At 39.5% G+C, this 13,246-nt stretch overlaps 1 protein-coding gene across 9 annotated transcripts in view; it reads left to right on the top strand.

The window, feature by feature from the left end:
• The window catches only part of DOCK10 (dedicator of cytokinesis 10), a 246,665-nt gene that overhangs the window by 136,406 nt on the left and 97,013 nt on the right, over window positions 1–13,246 (top strand). For all 9 annotated transcript variants that reach the window (XM_076005985.1, XM_012749382.2, XM_076005984.1 and 6 more), the window contains 4 exons: window positions 333–415; window positions 11,710–11,782; window positions 12,059–12,181; window positions 12,437–12,571. In XM_076005985.1, the coding sequence (XP_075862100.1) occupies window positions 333–415; window positions 11,710–11,782; window positions 12,059–12,181; window positions 12,437–12,571 (414 nt within the window). The remainder of the gene's footprint in view (window positions 1–332; window positions 416–11,709; window positions 11,783–12,058; window positions 12,182–12,436; window positions 12,572–13,246) is intronic.

Raw genomic sequence — 13,246 nt, 5'->3', positions numbered from 1 at the left:
AGGGGTGACCAAGGAAAGCTGAATGACGGTTCTCGAGGTTAGCAACATTTCCGGTATGATTCAGGGGATGATGAAATTAGGTTTTCCTTGATGGAGCAAAATAGGATAAATATGTTAAATGGTTCCTCCTCCGTGAGTCTGGACAAGGTCAGATTCCCATTTCATTGGAAAATATAAAATGATTATAAAGAGCAAACCTTTTTCCTACCTTAAAGTCACTAACGTTCACACCACCCCTGAGAATATGAGAACTATATTCGTGGTACTTTTGGTCAGGATAGATGATTTTTCTGAATGATAGCTTTTAATTGTCATTTTTTTCTTTCTTTCAGGCTTGTAAATTTTATAGTTCCCACTGGTATGTGGTAAACTACAAATATGAACAATATTCTGGAGACATTCGGCAGCTGCCCCGGTAAGAACCTGTTGTGAATGCTCCCTGAGGTTTTTGCATAGATAGACTATGTTCTCTATTTATTGTTTATGAATACATGTACATTAATCTAGTGCCAAAGTACATTTTACAGAATTTATAAATAAGAGTCAAGATAGAACATTTTGTTCAATAATATATATTTTGCGTATTCGCAGAGTTTGGAGTGAGAAATAAGTAAGCTCTGATTTAATTTTGGGGTGAAGGTTTAAAATCCAATTATTATTATCTTATTCCTTGATGAGCTGCCCTTTCAAGAGCAGGTACAAGAGGATTGGAAAAGCATAATATGGCCAAAGGGTTGTTCTGACAATGTTCTCTATGACATTCTTGTTTGCCACTCATTTCCTGTATTTTCCTGCTGGGTTATCAAAACTCATGAAAATAAACACCTTCCACAGAAGTGATCTCTATCTACATACAGCAAAAAGGAAAATAAAGACCTAATTTTTTACCCTGAGTCTTGGGACATAAAATTGTTAGGAGAAGGTGACTTTGTTTTGTTTCTCTGCTCAGATGTCACCTCCACAAAGAAGCTCTCCTGCCTATCTGAACTAATGTAGAAATTTATTTAGTGTTTCTTCCCTTACTAAAGTAAAAATCCACAAAGGGCAGGAACTTTTCCCTGCAGAAATCCCTGCAAGCCCAGGAGAATGCATGGCATACAGTAGGCATGCAGTAATTACCTATTGCATGAATAAACTGAGTGGATGGCAAATCTTAAAATATAATATTCCTGGTGGGATTGGAGTTGCCCAAATTCAAAGAACTGCCTTGAGCTGGTACCTCCCAACTCATTTATTTATCAAGCCAAGATGATGCAAATAATTCAGAAAAAAATCTTAATCAAAGTTAAGTTTTCTTAACGTTTTTCCTCAAGTCAAAACATTGAGATGACAAACATTGGATCTGATTCTTTAATAGATAACATGGTAAGAAAGTGGGCACTCCATTGCCAGATTTCCTGTGCCCCCAGAAACATCCTTCCCAGATTGGGAAGCTTGGAAGTATTGCTCTCCATTCCTAAGTGCAGAATTTGAAGGAGGGATTATAAAATAGTTTTGAGAAGGTGACATTTGAGCTCGGATGGGAGTGAGAATAGCTGCCGGCACTGGGATCTTGGGAAAAGGGTTCCCACAGGACACAGTAAGGGCAGAGGCCCCGAGAGGGACACCAGCATGGTCACTTAGCAGAATAACAATTAGGGGACTCATGCTGAGGTCTGGAGGGGAGCACAGCGAGATGAAACCATGGACCTCAGGCCGGGGACCTTGTGGGCCCTGGGCAGGAACTTGGATTTTACTCTCATTGTAACAGAAGCCTTAGGAAATTTCCACCAGGGTGTGGCATGATCTAGTTTACTTCTTTGTTTTTCTTATTTTTTTTTTCCAGCATATTGTGGGGGTACAAATGTTAAGGTTACGTATATTGCCCTTGTCCCCTCCCCCCTCAAGTCAGAGTTTCAAGCACGTCCATCCCCCAACTGGTGCACATCTCACTCATTATGTATGTATATACCCATCCCCTCCCCCCACCTGCCCGACACCCGATAAATGTTATTCCTATATATCCACTTAGATGTTGACCAGTTAATACCAATTTGCTGGTGAGTACATGTGGTGCTCGTTTTTCCATTCTTGAGATACTTCACTTAGTAGAATGGGTTCCAGCTCTAGCCAAGAAAATATAAGAGATGCTATATCATCGTTGTTTCTTAAAGCTGAATAGTACTCCATAGTACACATATACCACATTTTATTAATCCACTCATGTATTGATGGGCACTTCGATTGTTTCCACATCTTTGCAATTGTGAATTGTGTTGCTATACACATTTGAATGCAGGTGTCTTTTTCATAAAGTGACTGCAAATCAAAAACCACAATGAGATATCACTTATCTCCAGTGAGAATGGCCCTTATTAACAAGTCCCAAAACAATAAATGTTGGCGTGGATGTGGAGAGATAGGAACACTCCCATTTTTTGCTGGTGGGACTGCAAACTAGGTCAGCCTCTGTAGAAAGCAACATGGAGATACTTTAAAGTGATACAAGTGGATCTACCATTTGATCCAGCAATCCCATTACTGGGCATCTACCCAAAAGAACAAAAGTCACTTTATGAAAAAGACACCTGCACTCGAATGATTTACTTCTTTAAAAGATTCCTCAGTCTACTCTGTGGAAAATAGGGTTGCAGGGATGAAAACAGAAGAAAAAGAGAAGAGGCCATTTCTTTTGGAGTTGCATTACTGTGAAGAGCAAGACAATGTTCCTCCAAAACTGCAAATCTGTTTCCAAAGCACTGAACATTAATTTCTACCAAATTCGAATATTCTTTTAGACTCGCATCACTCCGGATAGATAACCTCTGCTAATTGCATGATGGGAAGGTCCACTGCACCGCACCCTAGGCCTTCCCGAGCAGTTGTTACATTCAGAACGTCTGGGTGTTAGTCACATGCTTTTTGTAAGCTCAACTGAAAAGCAAAGCATTTTTTATCCTCAAGACTTCCACTTTCCAAAAATAGTTCTGAGAAGTGGTCATAACTTGGAAACTGTATCTGAGCAGCGAAAAGACTGCATGTGAAGAGAGAAGTTGTAGACAGATGTACATGTCCTTTGGAACACATGCCTTCCCACCATCTTTAGGTCTGTTTGGTGGCAGTTTCCCCCGAAAAACACTATTTATCTTTTCTTGTATTCATGATGCAAGAAAGAAAGAAAGTAAATTAAAGATTTCATATGCACGGTATTCTTCCTCTATTAAAACAACAGAGAAAGCATCTTCGGTAAGAACAGGCTGTGGACATCATTGTCGAATTGGGATTCTCGTAGACCCCGGAAGGATTAATCTCATGAGAAGAAATGAGAAAGCACACAAAATGTTGTTGAAGATTTCCCTTACTTTAACTACAGGAAGTAGAAGTTGATACTGAGAAGGGGAAGAATAAGACGGCCACAAAGCTAGAAACGTTCATGAGCTATGTATATATTCAAAATGAAAATCAGAAGTTCTAGAATATAATCCTCTAGCATATACCCTAGAATAATGAAGACTGTAACACTGAACAGGAGAATTATTTTTTTAATGATTTTACAGAGCTAAGCACTCCCCCCCCCCCCCAAAGACTACACATATTCAGGTCAGTAGTAGAAACAGGTAATTTACTTGGGCCTTCTGAGGCTATTAGAAGTAAATCATTTTCATACTTCCTGGATTAGAAGAATTCCCCTATGTCTGCTACCAGTTTAAATTGGTCATTTCTTTTTATGGGTTTGCTGAAGCTGCAAAATGAAAATTTGCAATTATGAAAAAGTAGAAAAAGGTGAAATTTATTCTTTAAATTTAAAATTGTGTTATTATTGACTCTTAAGAACTCTACTTTTTTTTTAAGTGTGTGTTCATAGGAGAGAAAGAGATTGTTTCAGACTAGAATATAAAATGTGAGCCTTTACACATTAGGAATAAAAACCAGCACGGAAAATAAGAGCAGCATGAAATCATACGATGCCACTGATTTCATTAATCCACTGGGTTAAATACAGAGATATATGACATATTAAAAATTTTTATATTTTATGACTGCAGATCCGACACAGTGTGCCCAGTTTAGCTTGGCTGAACGAGAACAGAATAACTTTTTAATTAAAAAAAAATTTCTGAGTGTCTACAGTGAGTGGGAATGTGCTGGGTTCCATACTCGCATTATCTCATTTAATATCCGTACCCCTATGGAACAGGAACTGTTACATTTCACGGAGCAGACTCAGGAACCGAGAGGCAGCTTGCTCCAAACCGCACAGCTAATAACCAAGGGGCACTCAGGCATCCCCACACCCCTTATCTGGGCAATGGGGTAATTTGGGTGTAGACAGGAGAAATGAGACTGCCTGTAAATTACAACCACTATTGGGTTCAAAGCCAGGGGGCAGGGTCCACAAGGAGCCCTATATCATGAGATCCCAAAGGCCCTTAGAGACCACAAAGACCTCCAAAGGGAAGAATGCTAAAGTCAATAGCTAGAGGTGCTAACCTTTTAATGATCTTTAAAGGTGAGAAGTCATTGCGCTACAGCCCAGGAGACATCAGACTGAGATGAAGATTGTTTTGTAAAGGCAGGAGGTTGTGCTTGTGGATTTTGGGGAGCAAGACTGGGAAATAAGAGCCCTGTGTAGCTGGCAAGCCTCAGCAGTGGTCTACACACTGTCCACTTCCCTGCCAGGAGCCTTCACTGACGTCACTGGCCTCCCTGGCCTACCCGCCCCCACCCGCCCTCCCTCACCGCTGTGTCCTGACCCCAAAGGCCTTCTCCTCACAGCCTTCACTCTTGCAATTCCCTCTGCTGGAATGATCTTCCCCCAGGTCATCACACCATGGGCTGCTTCTCATTCTCAGCTCAAATGTCACCTCCTGAGAGAGGTACATGGCCCTTGCTGTTCCAAAGGATCTCTTCTCTCTTCTTGGTTTTTCTCAACAACCATTTTCACGCAGGGAAATTATCTTGTTTATTTATCATTAATTAATTAGTGGCTTTCTCCTCCCCTAGAATGTGACCTTCCTCTATTTAGGGACTTACCTCCTGACATGTGGTTGTCACCACTGCATCTCTTCTGTATGCCGGGTACTATCTGGAAACGGGATCTTTGAGTATCGAAGAAGAATGGCCTCCAAGGATTGAGATAGGTCTTGATTCACATTGAATTTGATCAAGCAAACTCAAAATTAGGGAAAGCCACCAGCAAAAGGGCATGCCCACATTCAGTACAACCCAAATCCCAGAAATGACCCAAATTGAGACTGACTGGTTTGCACGTTCTTAGAAAAAAAATGAAGAACAGCATAGATGTCACTAGGAACTATCGAAGTTGGTAGAGTTTTACTCTTGACCTCATTGGTGTTATCTGTCTCATATCTTCTGAGTTATTTTTGAATTATTAACACTTAAAACAAACTCAAGAGAAACAATTAAAGAAAATTTTATTTTATTGAAGAAAGAGTATGGAGACATCGTAAGTCGTACTATAAAGTAGGGTAACTATCGAAGTATTAAATGTAACATTTGGGAAATTCTTGAAAACTCTTTCAGTATTTGTATGAAGCTCCCTTCTCTTTTCTAAATCATCTATCCTTCAAAAATATCAGGGGAAAACAGTTGAGAAATTCTCACTCAACATTTACTGAGAATACTTTATACATATTTTTGTATAATTTTTTATGTTTAGTATATTTAAAAGAAAGAATCAGTTCAGGAGATGTCATTTTTTTGGTGACTCTATGTATAATATCTTCAATACTTTAAACATTTTCCAACTTCACTTTTAAAGTGCTTTACAAATTTTCTAACATAGGGGAAAGTTGAAATACTTATGTACAATGAACACCCCTATTGTCGCCATCTAGAACATATCTTTACATTTTGCTATCTTGTTTTATCACATCATCTGTCCATTTGTCCATCCTTCTAGCCATCCATCAGACCACTTTATTTTTTGATTCTTTCAAAATGAGTTTAAAACATCAGCACGCTGCCTCTCCAAACACTCCAGAATGCATCTCTTTACATAGAGATATAGATGTTTGCAGCTTATTTTTTTTCTTTTGATATAAAATTTACATACAAGGAAATGCACAAATTGTAAGGGAGCCATTTGGTAACGTTTGACTATGGGTACACCTGTGCAACTCAAACCTCTATTGAGATACAGAACGTTATTGTCACCCCCAATCATTCTCGAATGGTTGTTGAGAAAAATTGCCATCCTCCCAGGTCAGTCCTCACCTCTACTTCCTTGTTCCCCCAGAGAAAACCAGTGCTCTGATTTTCATAACCCTGAAGTCATGCCATGTGGACTCCTACATTTCTGGCTTCTTTTCCATGGCATAATGCTTCTGAGTGATAGTCCCGTGTCTTGGGAGCTCCTTTTCCTTTCTGAGTACCATTTCTTCGTTTGGATCTGATGTAGTTTGTGCAGCCATTCTCCTATTGATAGATACTCCTTCAGCATTTCGAGCTGAGCTATCATAAATCACTTTAAATCCATGAGTTTTTGTGAAACTCTGGCCATAATTTATAAGCCTTCTCAGTCATTATTTCCATTTCTCAACTGGGAGGTTTGTGAAAAATCTTCACAAGTATTTAGCCTGCTACATTAGATGTGTGGAAACCTTACTTTGTTTTAGTTTGTTTTGTTGTTGTTGTTGTTGTTGTTTTTAGAGACAGGGTCTTGCTCTGTGGCCTAGGCTAGAGTGCAGGGGCATGATCATAGCTCACTGAAGCCTCGAACTCCTAGGCTTGAGTAATCCTCCTGCCTTAGGCTCCTGAGTAGCTGGGACTACAGGCGTGCACCACCACACCCAGCTAATTTTTTTTTATTTTTTGTAGAGACAGGGATCTCACTTTGTTGCCCAGGCTGGTCTCGAACTCCTGTCCTTAAGCAATTTTCTTGCCTCAGCCTCTCAAAGTACTGGGATTACAGGTGGGAGCCACCATGCCCAGCCTGTTTCTTTAGTTTTCTGTTTTTACATCATGACTAGTTTGAAAGGCTGTTCCCTCTCTCCTTTGTTTGCAAGTATCTTGCAGAAATAATATTAGTGAGAGAATTTGGACTGAGGCACCTGGCTAGTATTGTGATCCATGGTTATCAAGAACAAATGCCTACAAAATTATTCCTTTGTAAGGAAAAGAAGGAAGGGTAAGCCATGCTGACTAAAGAAGACAGAATAAGGAGTTCAGAAACAAATAGTATCAAGGTCAATAGGAGACTGATGGGAAATGACTAGCTTAGGGCCAAAGGTTGACATTCCACCTTCAAAATTGTCTTCCCTGCCTCTTCCTCTGCTTTTCCCAACTCATTCCCTCCTCATTCACTTGAGATGTTTCCTCAATCCTCCCTTTACTGCTATGCCATCATTTTAAGAACCCTGGAAGATTCATATTCTGCCCTCTGCAGACCAAATACTTTGAGTAATTGCTCTGAAATCAGCCATTTGAACCTGCCTCTGAATCTTAGCTGACATGTTGCCCCTCGTAGGAGGGGGAGAGAGAGAAGGGTTGTCTATATGGGCTTTCTTTTACCAACCAAATGCAAAGATGAAAGGAGCTGCTTCTTGTTCAAAAAATGTGGGATGATATTTAGGAGAAAAGGAATATATTTGGTATGGTGGGAACAATTTCCCAGTAGTCCTAAAAGAACACTGTGAACTCTGCTACTTGCTTAGCCTTCACTTAGAGTTGACCCTGACCAAAAGGAGCAGAACAACTTAATATCTGTGCAACTGGCACAGATAAGCTTAAGTATCTCTAAGGCTCTGCAAAAAGGAGAAATAACTTTGGGAACACCAGGATCCTTTTCTCTTCTCTTTGGAAGAGAAAATAGCTGCAATCATACTTAATATGCTTATTAAAGGTGGTTTGAATTCACCTTTCATAAATACAAGAATTATTTCAGAAATAAAGCTTCTAATCCCATCTCTTGCACTGTGTGTTTGTGTAAGTAACCATTAGGGGCTTTGTGTTCATCTCTGAAAAATGTCAAGAGTAGACAAGACTATTGAGCCCCAGTATTGTGTGCAAATATCTGATTTTACACATGCATATTTTAATAAAAAGCAACATGACGCTTAATACATATTTAGACTTCAGCACAAAACCTCTGTATATATATTTTGAACTTCTTTGGCCTTATAAATAAGTCATGGAGAAGGAAGGTCATATTATGTATCAATGTATTTTTGAAATTCAGATAGTACATGTTCATAGATGTAAATTGCATATATATCTATTAATAAATATCTATTTAGCACCTATTATATGCCAGACCTTATGCTAGAAATAACCTTGAAATACACATTTCCTATCACTCTTCTTTCAAGTCTGTGGCTGTTAAATCAAACTGCTCCCATTGGCAGCTATTTTTCTGTGGGTCTTGGGATTTCATCAAGACTGTGCATCCAAAACAAAATAAAAAAGTAAGTTGGTACCAGGACCAATACAAGACTCCATATATCATCCTTAATGCTCAGTTTCAATTACTGGGTTCATCAGAATAGTCTTGTTATTGTTCTTAGATATCAAGTTGGGTAGCAAGTCATTTTCATTAATTTGAATTTATAAAACAAAGTCAAACAGAAACCAGGCATGGTGGTGCATGGTGTAGTCCCAGCTACCTGGAAGGCTGAGTTGGGAGGATCACCAGAGCCCAGGAGTTTGAGGTTGCAGTGAGCTATGATCATGCCACTACACTCCAGCCTGAGCAACACAGCAAGACTCCATCTCTAAAAAACAAAATAAAGTCACAATAGTAAAAAGTTGTGTGAAAGCCTGTTTAATATGTTAGAGATTGCTCTTAAGACTTTAATCATCAAAAATGTGTTCTATAGCTAAAAACATATACTCACCAAGATGCCTTCCAAAATTAGAGTTTTAAATTATACCATTTCATATTATTTCACTTCTGCAATATCCTTGTTCGCCTTGCCTATCATTGCTTCAATCAGCAAATACCTATTGAAAATCTACATCTGGGTGAGATATATATGAGAATTCATTAGAGGCCCTGGCTTTAAGAAATATGTAATATGATGGAGGGCTAAGACAAATGCACAAATAACAGAATCAGGTAAGCGTCGCAAGAAACTCTAACACAGAGTCTACAGGAAGAAAGGCCTAATTCCGTAGATTCGAGGATGCCTTCATGGAAACGATTTTTGGGGCACAAACTCTTATCAGGTTGCAATGGAATGTTATTCAGCCTTAAAAAGGAATGAAGCCCTGATGCGTGCTATAACATGAATAAATCTTGAAGACATTATGCTAGGTGAAATACACATGTAAACCAGAGGCAAAAGGATAAATATTATATGATTCCACTTAAATGAGGTACTTAGAATATTCAAATCCATAAATACGGGAAGTAGAACGATGGTCACCAGGGGCCTCAAACTTTTTAAGCAGGGGGCCAGTTCACTGTCCCTCAGACTGTTGGAGGGCCGTTGGAGAGTGTGGCGCACATTCCACACATGTGCACTGTGGGCCGGGGCACGAGTCGGCTGCTAAGCAGGACAGGCAGCGGCGGCAAAAGCCCCCGGTGGGGCAGATAAATGTCCTCAGTGGGCTGCCCGCATGTGGCCCACGGGCCGTAGTTTGAGGACCCCTGGTCTAGAAGGAAGAAAAATGGGGAGTCATTCTTTAATGGGTATAGAGTTTCAGTATGGGATGGTGGGAAAAGTGGGTAGTGGTGATGGCTGCATAACTGTGTGAGTGTGCTGCATACCACTGAACTGTACAGTTCAAAATGGTTAAAATGGTAAATCTTAATGTTATGTATATTTTACCATGATAAAATAAAATATCTTATCAGGAATGGAGAATGTAGTTCTGATCTCAGGCTTTCCATAGTTTAACAGTGAGGTTAATGTTCTCTTTGTGCTCTAACTTTCCCTCCTAAAAATGTATGGGCATGTTCATGCCTTTAGAGAAAGTGTAAGAGTATTGTGAAACCACTAGCTAGTACCCTATGTGAATGCACACTGTGGCGATGTTGTGCACACTTGAAGAGTCCTAATCATTCATCTTCCCATCTGCAATACCATCAACATAGGAAACAATTTGTGATGGGAATAACAAATGATCTCTTTTGTCCAATAGTCAGATTCAGAGGTCATTTCTACACAATATAAATCATCTTAAAGAAAACATTATTTTATTCCCTATCTCTGTATATTTGATCTTTTTTTTTTCTTTTAGATACCACATGTGAGGTTATGCAATACTTGTCTTTCTCTCTGTCTTATTTTACTTAGCATAATGTCCTCCAGGTTCATTCACGTTGGGGCAAATGTCATGATCTTTCTGTTTTTAAGGCTGAATAATATTCCATTGTATATGTGTGTGTGCATGTGTGTGCACATGCACATGTTACGTTTTCTTTATCCATTTGTCTGCCAATAGATAGTTAGGATGTTTCCATATCTCAGCTGTTATGACTAATGCTGCAATAAACATAGAAATACAGATATCTTTATGAGATAGTAATTTCATTTCCTTTGGGTATCTACACAGAAGGGGCCTGCTGGGTCATATGCTAAATCTATTTTTAATTTCTTTAGGAACCTCCATACTGTTTTCCACAATGGCTGCACCAGTCTACATTCTCACCAACAGTTACCAAGAGCAGCAGTGGGGTGTGGGGAGGAGATGGGGAGAGGCAGGTCAAAGGATACAAAGCAGCAGATAGAGAGGATGAGCAGTCTAGAGATCTAACGTACAGCATGAGGACTGGAGTTAACAAAACTGTATTGTGTTAGGGATTTTTGTTAGATAAGTATATTTTAACTACACTTGTCCCCCAAAAAAGGTAACTGTGAAATGGTAAATATGTTCATTTGCTTCACTATACTAACCATTTTACTATCTATTTCTGTATATCCCATAATATCATGTTGTAAAGCTCAGATATACACAAATAAAATTTAATTTAAAAAGAGGAAAATGGTCCATGAAACTTCTATGTAGTAAATGAGGTCAAATAGCCAAATATCAAGGAATGCCTGAACCTTGGATGGTATGTTATGGTTTCCATTCGATCATTAGTTATGAGATAGAATCAAGCTAAGGAAAACTAATTGACGACTTATTTTACCATTTATAAAACCAAGTGTACACTCATGCCCCTCTTGGCTGGTCAGTGACACTGTGACTTAGGCATTTCCATGACACCAGGGAAATGCAAAAAGTGAGCTAAGCAGCTAAGTCCCTTCGGGGCACCCTTTTGAGAAGTCACAGTTAGGGAACAGCGCAGCCTAGTGGTCACAGCCCAGGCTGTTCTCAGGGTCATGGTTCTTAGGGCTAAGGCTCTTCAAATGACAGTCCTGTACCCTTGAGCACCCCACGTATAGATGGCACAGAAAAGATCATGAAAATATCACTACTTAATATTCCACTTCAAAATGTGGGGAGAGGACAATATAAACTACCAAGCCTTTCAAACTGTCCTGCTTGCTTCTTCCACAAAAAGATGTGGGTAAATTTATATAAATAGTAACTCCACGGTTTAAAATAGAGATTTATTTACTGAAGATAAGATATAATGGTGAAGAGGAAATTCAACACTTCCTAAAGGAAATAGGATCCTCATGAGATTGCATTATTTTACAAACACTTGTAAGAACACCAGCACGTGAGTCGTTGCCCAGGGAGTAGCTGAACAGAAAAGCCATGTCTCAAATGACGAATCAGGATCTTTTTTTGTTTTTTTGTTTTTTTTAATATCAGAGAAGAATACAAACCAGAGAAACTTCCTTCACATTCCTTTGAGGTTGACCATGAAGATGCTGATAAGGATGAAGTAAGTAAATCGCTGAAAGTGAGATGTTTAAAGCATGAGCATAATCGCTCCTGTCTTTCCCTGGAGTGTTTCACGTTCTGACCAGTCTCTCATAAAGTTGTAGTAGCTGTTCGTGTTAGGGCTTTTAGTCAGAATGAATCACGTTTGTTTTGAAACGGAACATGGTTATTTAAGATGAGTCAAAGAGAGGAAAAGGAGTCTCTGTTTTAAATGCAGCGTCTAGGATGTGGGGCCCACAAGCGACGGCTGTGATGCTTAATGATGCCTTTTGTTCAGGATACTACATCCCACTCATCCTCCAAGGGCGGCGGGGGAGCAGGAGGAACTGGGGTTTTCAAGTCTGGCTGGCTCTACAAGGGGAATTTTAACAGCACCGTGAACAATACCGTCACTGTCCGGGTAAGGAGACAAGACCCGCCTTCGTCTCTGTCACCTTTCTTTGCACCCCCCCCTTCAGTCACAGCACAGAGGAGGACCATTTCTATTGAGTTTATGTTTCCTGTAGTGTTTTGCTTGTGAAGAAGTGGGATGCTGTTCTCTAGAACAGTGCCCTAGCAATGTTGCCCTCCTGAAGGAATTAGAACAAGTCTAATTGCCATGAGTAATAGCACACTGCAATTTGAACTGCCCCCTTCTATTTTTCCCTTTATTTAGTCATTCAAAAAGCGCTACTTCCAGCTGACTCAGTTGCCGGACAACTCCTACATTATGAATTTTTACAAAGATGAAAAGATATCCAAAGAACCCAAAGGCTGCATCTTTTTGGATTCCTGTACAGGTGTGGTGCTGGTGAGTAGAAATCCTTTTCACCTTCGGGATTACTTTTTAATTTGCAAAGCGTATTCAACAAATATTTGTGGAATATCTGATGTGAGCCAAGAATTGTTCTAGGCTGTAGGGATTCAGTGAAGAATAAGGCAGTCTAGATCTCTGCCTCCACAAAACTTACTTCAACAGAGAAAGAAAAACAAGGAATAAGCAAAGAAATAAATAAACAGAATGGAATCAGTTGGTAAATTTCACGATAAAATAAATAGTAACAGAAAGGAGTGAGGAAAGTGGTGTGGTTAGAAATGAATATTAATACTCAATAAGTGAGAAGAGCATTTTGAGGAAAGACCATTTGATCTACAGAGTAAAGAATGAGCAGAGGCAGCAAGTGCAAAGGTCCTGAGGTAGGAACAAGTCTGATACATTCAAAGAGAAGAGGAAGATGAGCACCAGTAGGACTTAAGTGCAGAGATCCCCTGAGCTGAAGAAATTCAGTAAAGTAATGTGTAAACCACATAGTATCAAAGTATGCACTTCATAAGTGTTATCTTTATAATTAGGTAATAATAACAGAGTAAATTTGCAGTGTGCATATGTCAGCTTTTAGTCTGAAATGTCTGTTCTTAGTGCACTCATGGCTGAAGAATGACCAGACACACCAAAGTGATGCAAGCACGAAAATGAGGTTTACTG

Source organism: Microcebus murinus, chromosome 8, assembly GCF_040939455.1.
Source record: "Microcebus murinus isolate Inina chromosome 8, M.murinus_Inina_mat1.0, whole genome shotgun sequence".
NCBI classification, from domain to species: domain Eukaryota; kingdom Metazoa; phylum Chordata; class Mammalia; order Primates; family Cheirogaleidae; genus Microcebus; species Microcebus murinus.
Note: the sequence above shows the minus strand (reverse complement) of the source record. Positions and strands in the feature narration are given on the sequence as shown.